Source organism: Saccopteryx leptura, chromosome 6 (genome assembly GCF_036850995.1).
Source record: "Saccopteryx leptura isolate mSacLep1 chromosome 6, mSacLep1_pri_phased_curated, whole genome shotgun sequence".
NCBI classification, from domain to species: domain Eukaryota; kingdom Metazoa; phylum Chordata; class Mammalia; order Chiroptera; family Emballonuridae; genus Saccopteryx; species Saccopteryx leptura.
The window spans coordinates 40,918,651-40,942,115 of NC_089508.1; the positions used below are offsets into that span (position 1 = coordinate 40,918,651).

The following is a 23,465-nucleotide window of genomic DNA, read 5'->3' on the forward strand; positions in this document are numbered from 1 at the left end:
CACCATGAAACTGTATAACTCATACAGAGTTACACAAAGAGGTTACAGAAAGAGTTACAGAAGGAGGTAGCCTACACTGCCACAGGAGAGAACTATACCCTTCTAGTCTGGTATGTACAAGCTAAAAAATATGTATGTATATTTGATTTAGTAAACAACTTGCAGTATTTAATTTAATGGTGGAAAGTTCAAGGAAATTTGATAATGCTGTCTTAATAACTCATAGAAAGCATATACACACACCCAGTGAATTCATCTCTTTATTGCATATTGCTATTTTAAAAAAATGTACAATTTCATAACACATACATTTTTTTCTTGGTACTATAACAACAGTCTTGCACCTAAAGACTAAGTGGTTCCAACTACTAAGCTAATAAGATACAAGACATATAATTAAGTTTACAAATTATAATGCTTCTTCTTTTTGGCATTAATTTAAAAAAACAAACAAACAAAAAAACTTTTAAAATACACACCCAAGAGAGAAAAGTGGCTACTTACACCAGCACCAATCTAAAAAAGTAGATTTTTTTTTTTTTTGTTCAACAATGGCACATGGAATTACCTGCACACAGCTTTTGGGAAAGAAACCAAAAATGGAAATGGCAAAAGAGGCCTACCAGGATGGCCGTGTCAAAACGAGGGTGACTGGAAGGGGCAGGCCAGCTCGCTCCTGCGGGTGACTCTCCACCCACTTGTCTATTCCTTAAACTGTGAAACAAAGCCATTTTCAAAACACAGTTCCAAAATTGAGCCAAGACCAAATTTCTCCTGCTCTAAATAGAAAAGAATATACACAGAGGCACTTTAGTTAAGGAATAGACAAACCCATCAGCATAGCCACTCCTCCTCATCTCCAAGCCTGGTTTGAGTGAAGTCTCGCCTGCACCGTTGGCGGGCGTGTTTGCAGACCTTGATGACTCGGGGTTGGGGGAGCGCAACCTCTGCTGTGTATTTATGTCTGTTTTATCTGCTGGAGTCATTTACTCCCATCTAGTATGTAGAAAGTCACTTAAGTTTGCAATGAGGGGAAATATGTAAAACCACAGCTCTTGACAACTCCTAGAGCACTATTTCACAGCTTCCACGGAGCGCAGAGACCGCGCCACCTGCGCTAAGGATTATAGTTTTATACAAATTATTTTTAAATAGCATGATTCTTATACAGCACACACATTGGTATCCTACTCACCCCTAATATCCCCCATAGAATGTGAGCTCCTTGGGGGCAGGGGCTCTGTCTTGCTTACCATTGTAGCCTTACTATGCCTGGCACATAGTAGGTGTTTAATAAATATTTGTTAATTGACTGAAAAACTCAATTTAGTGAGTAAATAATGTTCTAGTGCAACAGGACAAACTACTCTCTCCACAGGAAACCCAACCACAACAGGATAGATAGAAAGAAAAGAAGGAAACTTAGCCGCCCCTCCCCCACTACAAATAAATAAAACAAAGCCAAAAAAAAAAAAAAGTAACAGTCTTCTTTATATAACATATAATTTAAGGATATTAAGAGTTGGTAGGTTAATGGTAAGCATCTATATTTTATTTTCTAATGTTCACTGTTTTTATTCATTTCTCCCTGAGAGCTTTATCTTTTGGACTGAAGTTTTACAGGTAGCTTTACTGACACACATTTAAAAATGACAACATATAACAGGAAACCACTGCAGACATACTTAGAGATAAAGAGATCTTGGTATCTCTGTTGGTGGTGCTGACATTTTGTGCATTTACTAAGTGTCCTTTATTTACAGAAGATGCAGCTTGTCCTAAAAAACAGAAAATAGATAATACCAAAAAAAAAAAAAAAAAAAAGGAAGGCACCCCATAAAATTTTTTTTTTTTATAATAATAGTTCAGAGAATTCCTCCTTTTAGGTCTTGGATGGGAAATTTTAGTTAAGTTTATGTATCTATTGTTAGACAGCAAGCATGTTCTGGCAATCTTGTTCTTTAACAAGAGCACGAATTGCATTTAGATAAATAGCATTCTTTCCAAAAGCAAAGTAAAGAAATCATCAAGAGCACTTGGCAGAGAACTCGATGAAATCTGGGGGCAAAGAAACTGATGTCCAAGTTTTAAATATATAAAAAAATTCTGATTGACATTCTACATAATTCAGATTGTGTGCAAGATGTTCTCCATAAACAGTTACAGACTGCATCCCCACACCGGCGTCGGGAGTCCTAAGCTGGTCTTGTCAGGTACTGACGAGATGCTTCGGCACCCCGTGGTCAACTAGCAAAAACCATTTTAAATCTATATTTTCCAACACCAGTTTCACCAATGAAAATAATTTCAAAGTATACCAAGCTTGGAAACCATAGAATATTTCTCAAGCTTTCCTTTCTTTATTATTTTTTTTCTTTTTAGGGAATGTCTCCTTTCAGGAGATAGGCTTGTGCTTCTGAACAGTCGTGGTGTTCAGGGGAAGATGAGCCACACTCAATATGAATGCATTCACAAGGTTTCTGAGCACAAACATTAATTAACACAGGTGTTTTTAAAACCGTATAGACAGGTCTCCAGACAATACTCAGACTTCTATATACATTTTTTTAATATACATATACACATACATTTACATACACACACATTCACTCACAGATGAAAGAAGAAATTGCCACTGTTCGGATTGCAAGGCAGTGTAATGAAAAGTTCTAGTCACTTCAAAGGGCTGCTAATGAGCTTTCTAAAAAAAGGGTATTCAAGGAAAATTAGAAATTAAGTTTCGTGACTGGTCTCTCCCGGCTGCTGTCTGTCATCTGGTTGGTAATGCGTTTGCGATTCCGTTTCAGTTTAGAAAGGTCTTTGTCAAACACTTCTCCGGAGCGTAAAGCTGAAACCAGGTCATCAAACTCTCCGCCTTCCTCGCTATTCTCTTTAGCTTTCCTCAATTTACGTTCCCTTTCACGTTGTTCTTTGAGCTGCAAATAGAAAGCACCCTCTTAGAAGAGTCAAAGTGTTGTTTTTTGCTTTCAGTGGCAATGAATATTTCTATAATGGACTGAGAAACTTATCAGTATTAAACAGACCCCAAATATTGGTTTCTTTGATGATACAGAGAGACTAAAGCAAATACTCATTGGGCCACTCTCCTTTCTTCAAAGACTTAGCCTACTGTGAATATCTGAAACCTGCTATGCAAGAATTACTATTATTAAAGGCCAAATAACACACAATACATTAGAGAAAATTTGAGACAATTCAGATAACAAAAAAGAGAAAAATTCACCCTTAATTCTACTATCATGATCACTATTTGAAACTTTAGGGGGCAATATCAAACCACTATTATTTTCTATATTTACACTTACTTTATATAAAGAAAAGATTCCATGTAGAAATCATTTTGTAAGCTTTCTTGCATTAATCTTTGAAGACACGACTTTTAAGGACTGCATACATATTCCATCACGTACTATTACTTCAGTCAGAACTAATATCTGGCTGGTAAACACGTCAGTTGTTTCCAGGTTGGGGCAATTACAAAGACTGCTGTTCTCTTTGTGCAAATTTATGGCCATTTCTTTGGAGTAATTTCAAAGAAATGGAATTCCGGATCAAAGGATAGGGACGTAATTTTTCGGGCTTTGGATAAAGACTGCCAAATTGCCCAAGAGAAACTTTATACCGAATTAAACTCTCAGCAACATTTGACAGTGAGCTCCGATGCCCGCCTTGTCAGCACTGCCACTGAACACCACGGGGCTGCAGCTGCAGAACCGCTGGGAGGCGACAGGCCAGCAGCCACCCTCTTACCTGAGCCTCCATGCAGGCTCGGCCAGCGGCCACCCTCTTACCGGAGCCTCCATGCAGGCTCGGCAAGCGGCCACCCTCTTACCGGAGCCTCCATGCAGGCTCGGCGAGCGGCCACCCTCTTACCGGAGCCTCCATGCAGGCTCGGCGAGCGGCCACCCTCTTACCTGAGCCTCCATGCAGGCTCGGCCAGCGGCCACCCTCTTACCTGAGCCTCCATGCAGGCTCGGCGAGCGGCCACCCTCTTACCTGAGCCTCCATGCGTGCTCGGCGCTCTTCCTCCTCTTTCTTCTTCCGCATGTTCTCATTCTCTTGTTTGGCTTCTGCCACAGCCTGAAGAAACTGATCAAAAATGCCAAAGAACTCATCCGGTTGTATTTTGCCAGCCTCTTCCCCAAAGTGTTTCACTGCTTTAGTAAACTGAAAAAAAAAAAAGATAGGAGGTTTTGAGAAGCTCAGTGTTCCGAAAGAGTTCTATGATCAGATGTAAAAATCCCTCTAGGACTCCAGCTCCAACTGAGTCACATGTAACTGGCTGGATGTTAGTGAGCCCACATTCATCTCTGGCTGCCGGATGCGTCTATCACTCATTTCTAAAGTTACAAAATTTAATACTCCTCGACTTTAGAAACCATTTATTCTTGTCTGCCTCATTTCAGCTTAACATCTATGGTTACCTCCTATGACTTTTTATTAACTAAACAGTAGTAAAAACAAGAAAGCAAAATATCGTAGGGCAGAGCACTCAAAACATAAAACTAATAGTAAGCTCAGCAGGGGTAGGGAAACTTGTACTTTTAACTTTCCTTTGAAGTAAGTTTAATATCATTTATTGGTGCCATATGGTTAATTTCAAAAGCAAATGGGAACCAGGGCTTCCAGAGGTTCTTTCTAATCAGAAATAACGCTGGTATTGTGGTGATAGCTCCTGGGCCTCAACTAGAAAACAATAACCGATTATTAAGGGAGATTTTTAAAAAATTGCATTAAAATATATGTACATGGGAACAAAAATAGTATGCTCAGTCTTTTCAGTTTTAGCTGTTTCTATTTTTCGTTCTTCTGGGAGGTATCCTCATACCTTGAGATTGTGTGCTTTCAGGAATCTCACCATCATTATCATTATCCAAATAACGTTCAACACCGGTCAAATGATTTGTTAGCGTTTTTCTCCCTTGTAAGGATTTAAGGCTGTTATTTCTAAGCTTCTAAGGATGGTGTTTCTAGCTTCAAAGTCAAATAAATACTCATTCTCTATGCCTAATTAACTACTTAAATTTTTCTAGGTTTTTAGTATTTCTTCATATTTATACCACAAAGTTAATGCATTCCCCCAACATTAGAGTTTCTGCTTTTCATTTTTCTTGCTTTACTTGCCTTTATTGCATGAAGTTTTTCTGATATCTCAGTACTACTAGCTACCTCAAGGAAATGTTTCCAATATTTATTCTTTTATTTTTTATTCCTCCTTCCCTGTTTTATTGATATGACTGCACACAACACTGCATAGTTTAAGATATACAGCATAATTACTTGACTTATATATATTGGGAAAATATCACCACAATAAGTTTAGTTAACTCCCATCATGTCAGACAGATAAAAATATTTCTTTCCCTTGCAATGAGAGCTCTTAGGCCTACTCTCTTAACGCCTCAAGTACAGCATCCAACAGCTTTAACTGTAGTCGTCATCACATCCCCAGGGCTTATCTTAGAACTTTGTATCTTTTGACAACCTTCCTTTGATTCCCCCTCAATCTTTATTCTTAAATAATTTTTGATTATATGTGTGTGTATGATATTTTATAAATATTATTTCATATCTTTACATTTATTATGAAAAAATATATATTTTTTACCATTTTTCTTTCACTGAGGAGTTGTTCTCAACGTTTTACTTATTTGGAAACAGTGTTAAAAACCAGAGCTCTTTAGGGAAAAAAACCAGCATTCTTCACACACCACATAAACACTCCAGCTTGTTCCATGGCTTTATAAGCTAATTTCTAAAAGTTCTGGTATGAACAAAACGTCAATAGATGGCCTACAATTGTGTTTCTGAAATACTCAAGTTCATGCACTTCAAGCCATCTTGAATGATCTTTTTATCTAGGAATTCTGGTGATGATGAAGTCATGTATATTTTTGTCTTAGAAATCTGAAGAAAACTAGTTCCAGACTAAAGTTCCCACGCTAAAAGACGGGGGGGGGGGGGGGGGGGATAGACTTTGTGTGAGTATGTATACATCAAATATTAACCATCTAGTTGACTTTAATAAAAACGTTTGAGCCTTGATGCAGTGCGTACAGAATTGCCTGGTTTGAGGTAGGGGTGTGTGGGGAGGGCCCCCTTCATAGAGTGCATATTCCAAAGTGTGAGGCACATACAGACGGGGCTGGGGGCTATCTGAGGGGAGGCTGCTGACAGAGTTGACTCATTGCAATCATGGGATATCACAGGCTGGACCTCTAATAGCAGTCATGAGAACATACATTGTCTTTCCATTTATTTAATAATGTTCAAAATGGGGCTTAATGTTGAAACTATCTAACGTATCTTAGCACAGTCTCATTCTAAATTTTGACCAGTATGTATGTACCCTTTCATAAACAAGCATCCAAGTGTATGACTGAACACAGGACACAGAAAAATGACATCCTTTACTCAAATTTTCAAAGGAAAGATGCAAGTTAAAGCAAAAGTTGTGGCAACTGAATTATGGGCAGTATGGAAGTACTCAATGGGTCGGGGCAGGGCTTACCTTCACTTATAAACAATGGAAAAAGGAAACAAGAGGATATATGCCTATATATGATTTTAATATGCATATATTTTGGGAGAGGAAATAAGAGAGAGAGAGAGAGAGAAAGGGGCAGGAGGACTTAAAGGTCTTGGTAATTAGTTAAAAAAAACCTTTCCCTTTATAGAAAAACAAAATTTTGAATTAGCAAAAGTTATAAAAAGGAGTCTCTTATTAAAAAAATATTCTTCCTGCAACAAGACTGAGGATGAAGAGATATCTAATAAGTTCTGGTAGGAATTTCAACAGGAAGTATCCTCCTGAGTCTCTACGTCAGGAGAGCATATTATTTACAGGAACTGAGGCACAGGGCATTGGCCACACCTGATCTCACAGATCATCCTGGCTTTGGTTTCCATAATCTACTCTTCTCTGGCTTCCAGAGATAAGTACCTCCATCCACTATTAACCAAGAGAACACTGGCTTGGTTTCTTCATTGGTTTTACACCGTGGTCTTGCTAACGCAAAGGCAGCACAGGGCAGTCAGACAAAAAGAGTGTGTTTCAATTAATCATAGCCTAGAAATGAAAATACACTGACAGTATAATATCTGAAAGTAGCAGCACTGTCAAACAAGGCTCAGTGTGCAAGGGGAAATTTACCAGGTCCTTAGCTTCTGCTAGAAGATCTTCAACATCAGAGAAGCTGAAGCTGGCTACTGTGATGAACTGGCTGACAACAGACACAAACTTATCTCCAGGCTGCGGGGGCTGAGACTTCTGATACTCCAGCTCCTTAAACACAGGAAATGGATAATGTCAACGTAGGCTTTAAATGCAGACACACCCTGTCTCATTTCCCATATGTCTCCAAGTTAGTAAATGAGAAACCTGCTCTGAAACATATCGTGAGGCTCTAGTTCCACCCGCCCTTGCGCCCACCATGCTAGAGCCGTGCCCACGGGCACACACGTTTGCAAACAGCCATTTAACCAATCATCTGAGTACTCTATCAGTATGATTTCTTATACTGACTTAAAGGTACACAGACTAGTATTTGCATAAAATGAGCAGAAGTTAAACAAGAATTCTGGTGCCTTGATTTTTTTCTTCTTTCCCTCTCTGCCAAATCCTACTTCCTTTCTAGACTGTGGTATTTGGGTCAGTGGGATTTCAACTGCAACGTTTGGTACCATGATCAGCTACCGCTTTTCTCCCGGTCCACACCATTCATTTTTTTTTTTTTTTGTGAACAGGCAGGTAAGGAGTAGCAGTGCCTTGTTCATTATCCATATTCTCCATCACTGTGGTGCCGAACACACAAATTATTCAAATTTAAATAATCAATTTCAACCCGTGCCAGATGCACTTCCTTATTTAATTCCACAACACCTCTATGAGTGAGGCGTTACTACCCCCCACCCCATGGTGGAGGCACATAAATTGCAGCTTAGAGGGTTCAAAATCCTTGCGCAAAGTCAAGTAACTTATATATGATAGGGTCAAAACTTGAATGCAGGTCTGCCTGGCTCCGGTCTCAGTCACAACTATGCTGTGTACCAACTGACAGTCTGGACCTATGTTCTTCTTCACCTGCTTGGGCAGAGGTACTAACAAGCAGTAGTGTGGAAGTCACAGGCTATGGGTTCTGACTCAGCTCCCCTCCCTCCCCGATTTGGTTGTGATCCATGACAGGTGGTCTGGGCTTCAGTTTCTTCACTTGTAAACCGAAGGCATTATCTGCACCACCATAAGAATCAAATGAAATAACAGATGTGGAAACTCATAAATTATGGAGATTGCCCTGATTGGAAAAAGCCACCACAGTTCTAGTTCTCTGGCCTAGAAACGGAGGTCTGCGCGTCGGTGAGGGGCAGGCGTGAAAGCAATTTTAGCATTTTATTAATGTATAATTTCAAAAGAATTCCATCTTTGATAGCTTCAAACAGTACCATCGTTTTGTGCACATCACCACTGGGATACATGGATATGTAGGCAGGCCCAGGTCTGCCGCCTGCCACTTCCTTCCTAGGCTACATCTTGGCATTGAAGCTGCCAGGGGAGGGGGAGGCTGCTGCAGCCGCTTTCCTGTAGAGTGTGTGACAGTGTACATGACCCAGGGGCTGGAGCGATCTCAACAAAACTAACTTTAATAAGCCCCAAACCCAAAACTTCCTTGCCCCTCCCCATGCCTTGCTGTGAAGCTCATAGCTCAGGTGCAAGGGCGAGAGCGCCCATGATCATAACGGCCACGTTGTCCTCAAGAAAGCCTTCTACTGGGAGGAAATAAAACAAGACTCGTCCCAAATTGCCCTTATCCAGTTTGGCTTTTGAAAGCCAAGGATGGCCTATGTCAGTGTCCTGCCCACTGGGGCTAGGAGGTAACAGTTCACTCAATTAGTTCGTTTTTTTTTTTTTCTGAAATAGCAGCTCCGCCCCCCTCCCCAACTCCGGGGAAAAAAGAAAACCTTACATGCTCCTTAATGAATTAAAAGCAAACAGAAACGATGAGAAATTATAACTTCAATTTTTATTAGAGGTATGTCTTTAATGAAGTCAACTACTTTCTGTGGCATAGTTTAGAAACATACTTAAGAGAGGGGCACCTTTCCAAGCTCCCTGTGAATCAGTGTCCTTCACAAAGTGCCAGACCAGAGCTACATCCGCGCTCCTGAGCAAGCTTCTCACCCCCTGAGCTGCCTGCTCACGCCGGCCCCGTCTGTGCAGTACGGCGGGGACACCGCCACGGTCCGCCCACCGAGCGCCTTGCTCCCAGCAGTCTGACCTGCTCTCCTGTGCTGCAGCCTGGGCCAGGTTGTCTGTGTAACTGGGACGACCCCCCTCCTAGGCACCCGAGTTCACCCACCCTCCTCCTCAGCCACAGCTCATCTCCTCCCCACGAGAAGCTTCCGCTAATACACGCCAGTCATTCCACAATCGTGGACTAACCCACACCCGCCCTTCTTCCTGCAGGCCCCTTTGTCATCACTGTGCTTATCCGGATGCGGCCAAACTGAGCAAACGCAAACGTTCTCTGGACTGACTGCTCTTGGCCGCCGCAGCACCTGGAGGGCAAGGACTCCCGGTTGTCATGACCCCTCGCCTGGAGAATGGACTGCGCCCCCGAGTGCCTGCTCAGTAACTACTCCCCCGAGGACAGACTCAAAGACAACAGAGAAGTTCCATTATTCTACAGAGAGCGCAAACGTCATTTATTACAGAACATGAACACTGAGGGGACCCTGACCCACGTGAATGACTCCTGTCTCACGGGCAGGAAGCGGGTGCAGCTCTAGGTCCAGCTTCCCAGCTCCTGCTCCTGTGACACCCCCATGACATCAGGCTGCCTGCAGTTGAGTTGCCTGGCTACATACAACCTGCCTTTGTTTCTTCACTGTTGCTGTTTTCTTTGTTTTTTTAAAGTCAATACATGTTTTTCTGGGCATACCATATGCCAAGGCAACCCCGCAGCTCATCTGCTGGGTATCCCAGCACTAGACAGGGTGACAAGACCAGGGACTGGAGCAAGAAACGAATTACTCACCGTTTCCACTGCTTTCAGGCCGCTCCTCAAGGTACTGATTTCTTTGTCCAGCTCAGTCATGCTGTTGCAAACAGCAACATTTTAGGAACCAACATGTGATTTACACGTAATAAATAGGTGACGGCTTTAATAGTTTGTGCTTGGCAGCCCATACTGGTTTATTTCAAACATTTCAAGTTCCCTTCACTGTTCAGATCTCACAGAAAGACAACACTATTTTAAATGTAACAAAATTGTCTTGTTTTGTTTTTTAAATTTTCCACAGCCAGCAGGTATGTTTTATAGGTTAAAAACAGCAGAATGAAAATATCTTTTCATCTGTACAAACTACTTCATGTTTTAATCTCAAAGATCTCACTTAAGCAAATTACTCTGGGGAAATGAATTTCTTGCCTTGTGCGGCTCCCTTAGCACAAGGAAAAGAAACAAGCTATCCACCACCACATGCGCCTTGTGCCCTTTATAATTATTGGAGTTCTTCTCACGAAAGCTCTGGTAATGTGAAAATTACAAGGTGATGGCTTAAAGTTCAATCAACAATGATTTTTCTTATGGTTGCATTAACCAGTTTTCATTGTTTTTGCCTTTTTTTTATCCCCAGGCAGAGAACGCTTCCTGGGCTTCTTCCATTACACTATTTGACGACTTTTAAATTAGAGAACACAACTTCACTGTCACAGATAATTCACATGTAAACAAATTCACCAACACTTCATTTACATTTTAACTTCATGTCTTACATGGTACATTTCTACCAAACTCTAAAAGCTGAGGGAAAAAATTAGACTGTTTATGCTTTTCAAATTCACTGCAGAAAGATGCAGTTAAATAAAATGTTTTCTTTCTTTCTTTCTTTCTTTCTTTCTTTCTTTCTTTCTTTCTTTCTTTCTTTCTTTCTTTCTTTCTTTCTCTCTCTCTCTCTCTCTCTCTCTTTCTTTCTTTCTTTCTTTCTTTCTTTTTTTTTTTTATAAAAAAAAAAAGACCAAAAGGAGGAAAGAAGAGAACAGCAAGGAAAACTGCCTGCTCCTCAGTTTCTGAAAAGTGGTGTGAAGTTTGTGGTAAAAGTTTGGCAACTTTCCATCTTTTATTTTTAGCGTCTTCATTTGCATAAAGACTGCTTTCCATTCAAAGGTTGCCGTGGTTTCTGGGAGTGTGTACATGTGAAAACTACTAGCTGCTTTCTGACATTTAGGTCTTCTATTTGCTTACCCATCTATCTTCATTTAACTACCTCTTTTTTTTAATAGAACTGCCTCTGAAAAGTACTAGTGAAACCACATTCCTTCACTCATAATACCTACTCTGAATACACTCATAATAAGGTCCTGTGGAAGTTAAACATTTCATGCAGGAGTATTCCAAAGGAGCTAGAACACACACATATATTTAAAACCATATGACACATTTGAGAGATCTGGATAAGATTCAAACTTTATTTCATATACTAGTGCTCAGGGACCCTTTTCGGGCGAAGTTAACTAACGCTCTCAATGGCTAAAGCACAGTCCAAGCAATACAAAGGAAACCTAAATAATTCACTGTAAGTACTTACTTTACTTTTGCTGCTTGAGGAATGTCCCGCAGCTCTTCATTTAGATTGAGAACCTTGGGGTACTTATTTTCCACAATAGTTATGAGATAATGCAAAAGTGTAATGTTCCTACAATTAAAGAAGGAAAGAATATCAACCATGGTTAATATCTGCATGTGATTTTGTACATTCAAGTGGTCAAATTCACAAGAATGCTATATTCTTGCATTCATTTCATACTTTGGTGGTTCCTATGAGGCAAGAATTCTCAAGAGAAGGGGATATAGAGAGAGCCTACATGAAATTTACATAAATATATGTCAAAAGGAAGCATACATCTACAAGGGAAGGGCAGGGGATGAGAATTACTTCTTTGGCCCATAATGAACATCCTTCAAAATCTGGGTAATGCAATGGGTGATGGCAATGAACCTGAACCATTACCAGTGGGGACATACCTCCACAATGCCTCCAACAAAGAAGAAGTATATGCCCTGAGGGCACACAGCAAGCAGGGGGTGGGGACCGAGGGGCATTTAGTCCACTAGCAGGACAACTATTTTCCAGTCTGGAAGTACAGAGCAGGAACTCACTGATGACAATTATTGATAACTCTCATTTAGGGTTCCCTTCCTCCCTGACTTGCCCATTTTGCTGTTGCAGCAAAGGGTGGTCAGAGAGCGGGAAAGCTCCCTATGGCAGGGCTGGGCCTGGAAGTGGGCCAGATTGGGCCATCATGGATGTGATATTCTGGCGGCCAAGAATCCACTTCCTAATTTTAGTAACACTTCAGGTCCTAGCTGTACAACCCAGCTCCCTCTTCAGCGCTGACAGGCCTGAACCCTGACTGACCTGGGTTGAAAAGGCAGGCGTTGGATAACACTATCTATTAGGCGAAGCTGTGGCAGTCTGGGCCCGTTGTCTTCAACTCCACTGCACATCATAAATGGACCCCAGATACTCGGGCCAAACTAACATTCATTTAATTGCAATGAAGTGGGTCCAGGAATGGGTATTTTTAAAAACTCCCCAGTGATTCTAACAGCAGGATCGAGAACTGCTGGTCTCTTGAAAGTTATCATAATCAGGAGGACTCAATGCACTTCTTTTAAAACTCTTGAATAGTTCTTAGGTAGCTTACTAATCCACAATGCCAACTCACAGCAGTCCCACCCACCTCCGGCTAAAGCCGCAGAGCTGTCACACAATTTTCTTTTCTACAACAATGAAAATCACTTCCGGTTACCCTTGCAGCTTCAGAGAGTCAACGTAATACTAGTACTCTGAGACAACTGGTTCACGTGTGAAAAAAAATCCCTGACTTTCCTTGCTCTCAATAATTAGAGAACAACTGCTCGGCAAAGTAGCTGAAAATTCTAGCCGCTTATTTTGCAATGTTCCGCTGTATCACTGCACATCAATTCTGCTGTTCACAGAATCTGCGAGTTTGGCTGCGTGCCCATTGTGTGCAGAGCAGTCCGTGGGAGCAAAATCTCAACCACCAGCCAAGAAAGAGAAATGCCATTTTCCTACATTATTTCAGAGAAATGCTTTGTCAGAGAAATTTAATTTACCACATACACCTTTCTTAAGGTAGAAAGACTTAACATCATCAGATCAGAGTTTCCACATATAGTTGTTATCCAAATAACACTTCATTTGACTGAATATAAATCTTGAAGAATAAAAAAAAACAACTCAGACACTCATTGGATCATCCTCGTGTCATTTCCAGAAATAAGCCTTTGATGCGGAGTGAAGGCACCCTGCGGGCCGACTGTCCCAACCTTACACGGTGTGATTACAGTCAGCTGAACATCGAATGAGTGACTGCTCATAAGCAAGCCAGGCTGCTCAGCACCACAGGTTGATAAGACACTGGGGCTACTTTGGGAGACCAAACAGTCCCAGGCAGAAAGAAGAGGAAAAAGAAAGAGATCAAAAATGTCTTGAATTGAGTTGTTTTGAAAAGACTGGTGGATTAGATAAATTCTGTAGTAACCTGAATAAGCAGATAATCACGCAGTGTCAGGTTATCAGTCAGTTGGGGAGGGCAAAGGGTATCACAGGCTTGCGGGTGTTCGGGAGAGGGGGAGGGCATGGGAGAACAGGACTGACTGGTGGTGAGCCCCTCCCCCCTGCAAGCCCAGTTGGAGCGGACCTCCTTCCTTCCTTAGAACCTGGCCGCTCTCAGAATGCGAGTCAGATGTGGCAGTGGACTACAACCACCAGATCAGAGCTATTGTTTTTATAGAGCAGAGCTGCAGACAGACTATTATCAGGTGTCAAATACCTGTAAGGCCAAAGGCCCTTCTTGTCTGTGACCCTAGGCAAGCTCAACAAGTCTGCCTCAGTTTCTTTATCTGACAACAGGTGATACAACACCTGGCCTGTGTACTTCACAGGCTGTTGTGACAGTCAAATGGGGAAGGGCCCTGAAGAGGATCAAGGCTTACATGAAAATAAGCTGGCAGCCAGGAAACAAAACAGCTGCCCTTTGTCCCTCTCTCGCTACACGACGCACAAATAAGGCTTAGTCCTTCTATTTAACATGTTTTTTTTTCACGGGATGGGTGCAGGGTGGCCATATGCTATTCTTCACTATCCGAATAGAAAATACAGAGCAAGAAGCCTTGCCAGGTAGGAGTAATCAGGGTGAACAGCACACATTAAAGAAAAAAAAAAAATGCAGGTATAGAGAAGTTTATCTTAGAAACAGTTGTGCACATTCCTTTGAAGTCAGTGAGAACCTTAGAGACTTCACATGCTTCATGACCCTACCTGCTAATGACACCATGGCCTTTTCACATCGCAGGGTCTCTACCTGGAACCGGGTCACCTAAAACTTTCTAAGAAGCATTTTAACGAGTCTTGGGAGGAGTAGCTGCATACTAACAGCCAAGGGACAGTTACACGTCATACTTTTTTCATACAGTGCCAGCTTCAATGTGTAAAGGAAAGCATGACCTGAATAGCCAACAAGCTTCAGATTCTACCACCGGCTGTCAGGTTTCTTCCTCTTCCCGGGAACACGGTGCTCTGTGGGGGGTCGTGACCCGGAGAGGCCATGAGCCGACCCTGAGAGCGCTGGCCGAGCTCCGTCTCTTGATCTGGGCACTGGTTATACAGAGATATTCAATTTGTGAAAATTCACCAAGGTGTACATTTATAATTAGTGAATTTGTCTTTACTGTGTCATCCTAAAATAAAAAAAGTTTATCTAAGAAAACCCAAAAAACAAAAAACTCAGACTAGATGATATCCCTGTGGACTGAAAATGGATGAAGGATAACTGCTCGATGGGAACCTGGGGCTTCCTGTGGCTGTGAGAGGAAGGAGAGGAGAGAGAGAGAGAGAGAGAGAGAGAGAGAGAGAGAGAGAGGGAACCGGAGCCCACAGTATCACGGAGGCCCAGGGCCAGAGGGGTACAAATTTAAGCCCTGGCTGAAGTGCTCTGTCCTCCAAGTGTTGGAAGATCCCATACTTACTTGTCAATACTGGATTTTGTGTCAGCAATCTTGTTTAGGCTGGAAATCTTGAACCCATACGCATTGCCTCTTTGGCCTTTATTCATGTAATTTCCAAACGCCAAAACCACTTCTAGCAACTGCTTCAGCGCACTGCTCCTAAACACCTCTTCTGAGCCGGAACGTATTGCTTCAAAACAAAACATAGAAAACACAACTGTTAGAACCAAGGCTTTTCAGTGCTAACTCCACACTCCTAATAGCATTTATTGATGGTGCAAGACTGGGTTGTTAGATGGCCAGGGGCACTTTCAAAACACCTAAACTAAGAGCCAATAGCAAGAGGATAGGGAGAGCCAGCTCCCGTTGTTTAAGAGATCCCCGGGCAGCTGCACAGTCCTGTCCTTTTCCAGCCCTGTTCTTGGCTGACTGATCGACCAGAAGCAGCTAGAAATACACAGAACAGAAAGCGCACTTCCTACATTCCCTCGCAAACACTTTCTGCCTGGTAGAGTCAGATCACCAGGATTACTGATCCATTCCATTAATAGAAAAACTGGTCAAATGTGTTACATGTTACAGCTCGCAGGTATCAGGGCTCAGGGCTCAAGCAAGGTTCTGATGCCAGCCTGCCTTCTGGGGCTGTGCTCTTCAGTTGCCTTGACTACATTTCAAACATCTACACATTTAATAACCTCAAAATCAATCCATATTTATAACCTCAAATCTTACCTCAGAAAAATCTATATAGTAAGGCCCTGTTGCAAGAAAGCTAACTAAAGGTTGAATGCTCGTAGCAGTCAAATATATTCCTCCCAACACCCATGTGGTCAAAGGCCGCGTCCCGCAGAGGAGCCCAGGAGGGGTGCTGGGAGTTCTGGAATCTGGGCCGGGACAACGAGCCAAGCGCTGACCCTAAGTAATTATTCATCAGGATTCCAAAAGATTTTGTGCAAATAAACACCAAAGGAATCTTGTTTATATGTATTTATACTTGGACGGCACTTGCAATAGGGGCAGTTAAGATGAACAGCACTTTCAATCTGGGCGACTTGACTTTGACTTTACCTTCCACTTTAGGTTTAACTTCTGCCACGCGCTCTGCAAACTTCTTTTTGAAGTACAGTGACTGCAACCTTTGCTGATAATGATTAATTCTGTAAGAGCAAGCACAGATGAATGAACATTCACTTAATATGTCTATGTTCACTCAATGGATATGGAGGCGGGGGAAGCTCAGAGCGCTCTCCCCAACTCCAGACTCTCTCTCTCTCTCGCTCCCCTCCACTGTTCCTCTTCTGAGCAAGAGCACTCTCCTCTGACCTACAGGGGACATTCGGGCAATTGCACCAGGGTCCTCATCTCCAATCCGATTAGGCAATGGTTGGCTGCTATCGACTAAAGCCCCCTTGGTTCCTCAGAGTCCCAGCAGCTCTGTGCACAGAGAGGGGATACAGAGCGAAGTAAATGAAGAGTCCCCATTCTGCTGCGAGTAAAGGGCTGTTTCCTCCACTTCTCCTTTGCTTCTTAACCTTCTACAAGGTTTGCTGGGGCAAAACCGCAGAGGAGAACTGCCTCCAGCACTCTCTGCTCACTCACGTCCCTGCACCTTCCCTTTCTTTCAGTTAGCTCCCTATCTGTTCCCTCAGGGTGGCAAGCTCAGCCTTCCCAGACAGCAACTAGCTACTCCAGACAACAGGGAGGCGGAATGGCCTCTGGTCCCCACCAAGGTTAGCAGCTCTGGGCTGCTGAGGGGATGAGGGTAGGCATTTTGGTCCAGACTCTCTGAAATCACTGCCTAACCTGCTACTGGGTGGAAATTTCAGTCCAGCAGGACCAGGGATCAGCCCCTCCTCCGAAACGACACTATATCATCAGACAGACCTGGGTTTGCCTCCCGGGTTCTCCTTTTATTAGGTGACCCTGAACAGGTACCTTTACTTCTCCGTTAAATGGAAGAGAACAGCTCTGGACTTCACAGCCCTCCTGGCAGGGCTGACAGGAGGATTAACTGAGATGATGCATACAGACAAAGATCTGGACAATTACTAAGTGGCAGTAGTGTGGGTGGTCATCTGGTTTGTGTACACACAGGTTGCTGGACACAGCTGTCCAAACTGCAAAACCATCCTTTGCTCTACTGTAGTAGGTAAGTTGAGATAGTACAACAACAAAAATAAGCTTGGACAGGTTAGAAATGTGGGGTAAGAGGCATGTTCACCTTGGCTATATTTGTTGGCCTTTGGCTCTTGGGAAGTGTCCTGCCCTGGAGTTGACTGACAGTTTCAGGACCACTGGTCCTTCTCTAATGCAACATCAATTCGCTAGGCCTGGATGGCAAACACACTCAGCTCACGTGCCAGACTCAGTCAGGAAGCAGGGGCTGCCTCAGGGACTGCTGGAGAAGGGTTGAGAAGCAAGCCCAGGAAGAACGCCATGACTGATTAGTGATGTATGCATGTGTCATGATTTGACATCCAGGCCCCAGCTATTCAGTTATGTGCACTCTGGGTTGACATCAGAGTCTGTCCATCAGCATCAACAACCCTGGGATGGTGAGGTAGTAGGAGGAGACACAGTCCCCCAAAATCAGAGTGGTGAGGAGAACGACACTGACTAGGAAAAGTTATGAGTTAAACAGGTCAAAGCTCACGAGTCAAAAGGGCCCAGAAATAGATAATTGTAGAGAAACGCTGACCCTGTGTCACCCAAGGACAAGAAACCAACTAAGAAAAACAAATTCCACACAACTCTGACTTGAAAAGATTCCGGAATTCGAAAGGGCTTTGAGTTAAACCGAACCATTCGACATGAATCAAGTGTAACCTCCTTAGAAAGGCAGGGGCATCTTTGCTTCTCAAGCATCTTTAAACTCACCGGCTCATCTCGAAAAGGAACCTGTCGGCCTTGGCCATCCGATCCAGCTCATGTTTATGCTCCTCCAAAAGGTCAATGTCACTTTTTTCAGGGACGAATTTCAGGAGCTAAAAAGCATACACAAACATTAAAAGTGAGGTTTGTAACTTAAATTTCTTCACTAACCTTTTCACCCTTTCAGTGAATTCATCCCAAGATGAAGTTTTAACCTTTGTTTAATTTATAAGCTCTGCTCACAAGTAATTATTTAGATACAACAGAAATTCAATCTCTCCATTTTTACTTGAAAGTAGTTAAGTTGATATAAAATTCCTTCCTGGCATCTTTCTGTTCTACACTGCCTCTCAAGCCAGAACTGGGGCAGTTCATCACCACGGCCTGCTTCACAGACACCCTCAGCGGGACCTTGGAGATTCAACCCGCTCATTAGGAGATGATATAAATGAGGCCGCAAGAGATGAAAAGACTGAGCCAGGAGTATAGAGCAAGTGCGTGTCAGCCTCGGAAACGGAACCCGCGTCTCTCCTCCCCGCTCTCTGCGTTTGTTCTCTCCCATCACGCTGGCACCAGTGATTCTCTGCATTTTCAATTCAGTTTGCTTATCGAGCTTATCAAATTCCATCTTTTTTTTTCTACTCCATGTAGAGTTGGATAACAGGAACGCAGTGGGATTTGAAGTCTTTAATTCCACATTTTATTTTGGAAGATGAAATGAACATGGGATGTGGAAGAAATAGCAATGATACTTAATGAGGAAAAGTGCTCCTCTGCATGTCTGATTTCCTTTAAAGGAGCAGATATGTGTCTGCATATGCACAGGTCTTTCTAGAGCAAATGCCCGTGGACCCTGAAAAGAAAAATGACACTAACCCCGTGGACTCTAAAATTCTCCCCATAGCTTGATGCCGACCTTGGGTGCTCCGTTTAGCAGGTTTTCAAATGTTTGTTGGATTAATATAAGGCACCTCGGAAAGGCAGTCGGTATGGGTGCGGCCGGAGAGAAAGAACTGGGACCCCAGGGAAGGATGCGAACGCCGTGAGGTTGGACACGGACAGCAGGCAGAGCGCACACTGTGTGACCGGACTGGCATGGGCGGCGCAGCACCCACGCAGGTGGAGGAGCGGCTGTAACAGCAGCAGGGGAGGGGGGCAGTGCTCAAGGTCAGGGAGTTGCAAAGGCCCTATAAGAAGTTCAGTTTTTATTTTGAGGGTACTGGGATAATTCTAAAATCTGAAGTAGAGGAATGAACTTGTAGTTTAAAAAGGTTACTGTGCCTGAAGAATGCAGAATTAGAAGCGATCAAAAGTGTTGGGGGGCTGTGATTAGGTGGTCGATGCAGTCATCCAGGTGGGAGATGGCCGTGGCCTGGACCGGGCAGTGCCGAGATTCTAGAGCTAGTCAGGGGGTTTGAATAGAACCGGCCTGGCTTGTTGCTGGGTGGATTATGGTAGATGGGAGTCAAAAGGAGGAGATCCAGGCTTCTGGTGTAGGCAACAACATACCCAGAGTGTACCAGGGAACCGGGAAGAGAGGTTGATGAAGGGTGGTGGGTGGGGAGAAGGCGAGTCGGTGTGTGAAATACTGACAAGAGAACCAAGTAGTGATTTCTAGTAGGCAGGTGGACAAATGGGCCTGAAATCCTAGTCTGTTTGGAAGACAAAGCCCTGGGGTTGGTTGGAACATGCACAGAAGTGAGTGAGGCCACGTGGACAGCCATCAGAAGATAAAAGCAGGGCTCCAGAGGAGCCAGCATTTAAGGGGTGAGGACAAGAAGAGGAACCTCCGAAGGAGGCCATGGAGGGGCCTACGTGGAATCTCAGGACAATGGAAGAAGGTGTTTCACCAGAGGGCAAGTGGCCATCAGTGTCACATACCATCAAGAAATGAAGGAAGACAAGGACTGCAAAGTGCCCCCTGGCTTTGGCAACAGGGAATTTGTGTCCTTAGGGAGGTGAGGAAGACAGACTGCAGGGAGCTGAAGAAGAGTGACGAGGAGGTGAGTGGGAGTGGGGACAGGCTTTCAAGAACTTGGGCTGTGTCAAGAAAGAGGACAGCAGCTGGATGGGGCTGTGTGGCCTTAAGAGGTGTGTGGGTGAAAAGCTGAGGCTCAAACAAGTTATGTGTCAAGAGGAAGAGGTGAGAGACTAGGAGAGGGGTCCCTGAGCAGAAGGAAAGGATGGGCCAGGGGCACCCCTCTTTCCTAATGGGGTGGAAGGGGTGGAGGAGATGGAAGTGCTTGCGGGGGAACTCATAGGTCTGGTGGCCTGATGGCTTCTGGCTAATTTATGTTCCGTTATCCAAACAGTGGCAGTGAAAAGGACACGAATCTTCTTGTTCTTCCTCAGCGCAAGGAGGGAAGGTAGCAGGCAAGAGCAATGGAGAAGGAAGAGTGAGAAAAAGGCTTAGTTTGGAAATTCAGTTCTAGTCTCAGGCATCGTCCCCACTCGTGATGCAAAGCCCACAGGCCCCTGTGAAGGAAAACACAGTCCCTAAGCACTCTTCCGTTATGTACAAAAGAAGAGTAAGAGGAACATTCTAAAGGTGCAGTCCTCCTCACAACACAGTCATATCACAGGCTGTGCATGGCTAGTTTTAAGAGAAGAAAGAGTTAGAAAAAGAGTCAGTTGATCTTATCTGAGTTCTGAGCCCAGTCGCTAAAAGCAGCAGGAGAAGAGGACATGAATATGGCTCAAATGCAAATCAGAGAGGAGCAGAGAGATGCTGGCTTCACCCCTGTGCTTGGGGAGAGTGCTGCATGAAGGCAAAGGGCACAGCGGAGGACTGGCAGGACCGGAGCCGGGGGCGGGGGCGAGAAGAAGAGGCTGGGAGTGGAGCGGAACAGGAGACACACAGTTACCCGAGACCAAGTCCAAGCACCCTTGCTGGCCAGATCTGGCTGGCTTCAGTAGATACGATTTTCTCACTTGTATTTATTTGAAGCACATTCTATTTGCACTGCAAGCCCTTTTGGCAAGATTTTGAAATCTTTTCCCTCAAGGAGGAATTCTGCTGGATGCAATTTCACAGTAAACAGATTTTGTGGAATTTTAAACACATGACCTTGTCGATAGGGGGCCAAAGGCCTCAAGACTAAGGCAGCTTTCTGCATGGCTCTCCAGCCTGGGCGAGCATTCTGATGCAGACAACTGCAGTGCAGGGCGGGGTGGGGGCAGAGGTGGCTGGGCTGCAGGCCCGTGGGCAGACTGCTCTGCCCGGTCCACAGAGAGGGACAGAAGAGAGTGTGGAGGAGCTGTCTAGTGCTCTGAGAAATGAATCTGAGGTTTAGGAATGACTTTTAAACTATTCACACACAGAGCACCCTAACAGACTTGAAAGCGTAGTCATTAACTGTTTTGATAACTAAATCAAACCTTAAAAGGAAAGCATGGAAGTTTGGCATTGCTAAGTGTGAGACTTTTCACCCAGGTCAAGTGCAGCTGCAGTGGCTCCAAGGAGGGCAGGGCCATGGAGGTGTGGTGACCCTGCACACACCACCCCTCCTGCTTTGTGCTTGAGGCCTGTTAGGACATCAGCGAGAACCTAAATGTACATGCAGACAGGCCCCCACCCCCACCCCCGGCCCCGCCTCGCTACCCAGGATCACTGTTAGCAATGCAAACTATTCTTCTCCTCTGCTCTAGGGGGCTGACCATGCCTGCAGATGGTCAAGTTCAGCCTGGAATCATGATTACTTGTATCCAGTCAACCTTAAGTGTACCTGGCTCTAACAAACATGGACCTTTTGACGAAAATCACTCAAACTATGCTTCTGTCCCAAGGACAATGAGAGAAGCAGACAGAACAGTCTTAGAGTATTCCAAGACTATCTCTAAAAAGCACAGAACAATTTAAGTCCAGACCAAGAAACAGGCGATAATCCTTAGAATATCTGCTAGCTAACAACACTGTCATGTGGGGGACCAGTGAACCAAGCTGTGGAACAACATGACACAGTTGGAGTGGCTACACAGAGCACGTTATAGAAATGCTGCATGAAGGGAGGCTGGGTCACCACACGCCCTTGTCCGCCAAGGATAATATAGATTATGTCCAACTTGCTAGCCCCGGCCACTGAATGAACTGCCATTTACAACACAAGAAGAGTACCACACGATGTAAGGACAAGACTCAGCCCCATGAATGTGAATCCCACCTGATGACACATCTGAATGTTTAGATGTAGATGGCAGTGATAGGGGTTTAACAGTGGCTTCTGTGGTTGTGGGAATGGTGAGCACTGTGGGAAAGACACGCATTGTATGCATGAAGGATTTAGCAATGGATCGGTGTATGTAGTACAGCATGATCTCCCACTGCTAGTGATTCTTGATATTCCTGTGAAACAAAATTCTACTAAAGCTACTAGATATATATGACCTACAAAGGAGGAGTGACTTAGCAGCGTGAGGGCCAGAGCCGGCATTGTGGACCCAGGGCACTTGACACACTTGTCACCTTGCTTCTCAGGCACCATTCTGAGGAACACTGAGAGAAGAGAGTCTCAGTTTCCTAACAGAACCCTATGGAACCTTGGCTCAGCCTCAGTTCAGAAATGAAGAAATTGTCTATCAACCACAACCAGCTTTTCTCAGCATCTCACTCCCTGCAGCAAGTCAGCTGTCGCTTGGGCTCTGCGGTACGTCTGGCGGCTCACCTGTTCCAACATGTCCTTGGGCAGATCTTCTTGTTCGTCCATTGTCAGAATTGCCCGTTTGATTTCATCATTGGACAACTTCAACCTGGAGAGAGAGCATTTTCTCTTGTTGGTAACACCCCTGGCTCGAGCGTTACAACTGAATGGAAGATAATTCATTTTGCTACTGAATTACTCCAGCTGCTGATTTTCAAGTACTGTTTTGCTCAGAATCTCTCAGTGAAATCTTATTTCCTGACAATACTGCACCTAAAATTAGGATTTTGAACCTGCTTTAACATTCTTTCAGGGCTTGGTCATGCTCCGCTGACACAGCGCACGGAGCTGTTCCGTTCTGCCGGTCAGTTTCCTTGGGCGACGGCTTAGAAGAGGAGAGGTTTGGACACCACCCGTGCCCGACATCCCCTTCACATCCCAATCTGCAGGCGAAAGAGGAAAGACCACAATCTACGGTCTTACCTTGATTATCGACCAGGAGTGTTTAAAGCTTCCTGTCATGCTAAAAACGGGTTTAAATAAGTTAGGATCTATGTTATTGTTAAAAAATTGAAAGATCGTTAATATACAAAATAAAATGTACAAGTATTTCACACTTGAGGAGTTGTCACATGTTACTTCATCTGAACTTCAAAATAACTGGGATAGAATTAATATTCTTTTTATAAATATTACTTACCTAATTAATGTTTCATAGGGGAGGATTTAAAACAAAAACAGAAATCTGTTTTCTGTCTACCATAACTTTATATAATTCACTAACTAAGGATTTGTCTTGATGATGTCAGGACACCAAAGTGTTGACTGGAAAGAGTCATGAAATTAAAACATACTTGTAAAAGTGTGATTTTAGTAGACACAACCAACAATCATAACCAGGGCA

General features: G+C 43.7%; 1 protein-coding gene across 4 annotated transcripts in view; it reads right to left on the reverse strand.

The window, feature by feature from the left end:
• Positions 1 to 247: 247 nt before the first annotated feature.
• DAAM1 (dishevelled associated activator of morphogenesis 1) overlaps positions 248 to 23,465 on the reverse strand; it is a 168,401-nt gene continuing 145,183 nt past the window's right edge. For all 4 annotated transcript variants that reach the window (XM_066388082.1, XM_066388083.1, XM_066388080.1 and 1 more), the window contains 9 exons: positions 22,586 to 22,670; positions 17,931 to 18,037; positions 16,122 to 16,210; positions 15,075 to 15,243; positions 11,608 to 11,715; positions 10,056 to 10,116; positions 7,175 to 7,306; positions 4,018 to 4,188; positions 248 to 2,936 (listed from right to left, as the gene is read on the reverse strand). In XM_066388082.1, the coding sequence (XP_066244179.1) occupies positions 2,727 to 2,936; positions 4,018 to 4,188; positions 7,175 to 7,306; positions 10,056 to 10,116; positions 11,608 to 11,715; positions 15,075 to 15,243; positions 16,122 to 16,210; positions 17,931 to 18,037; positions 22,586 to 22,670 (1,132 nt within the window). In that variant the 3' untranslated portion in view covers positions 248 to 2,726. The remainder of the gene's footprint in view (positions 2,937 to 4,017; positions 4,189 to 7,174; positions 7,307 to 10,055; positions 10,117 to 11,607; positions 11,716 to 15,074; positions 15,244 to 16,121; positions 16,211 to 17,930; positions 18,038 to 22,585; positions 22,671 to 23,465) is intronic.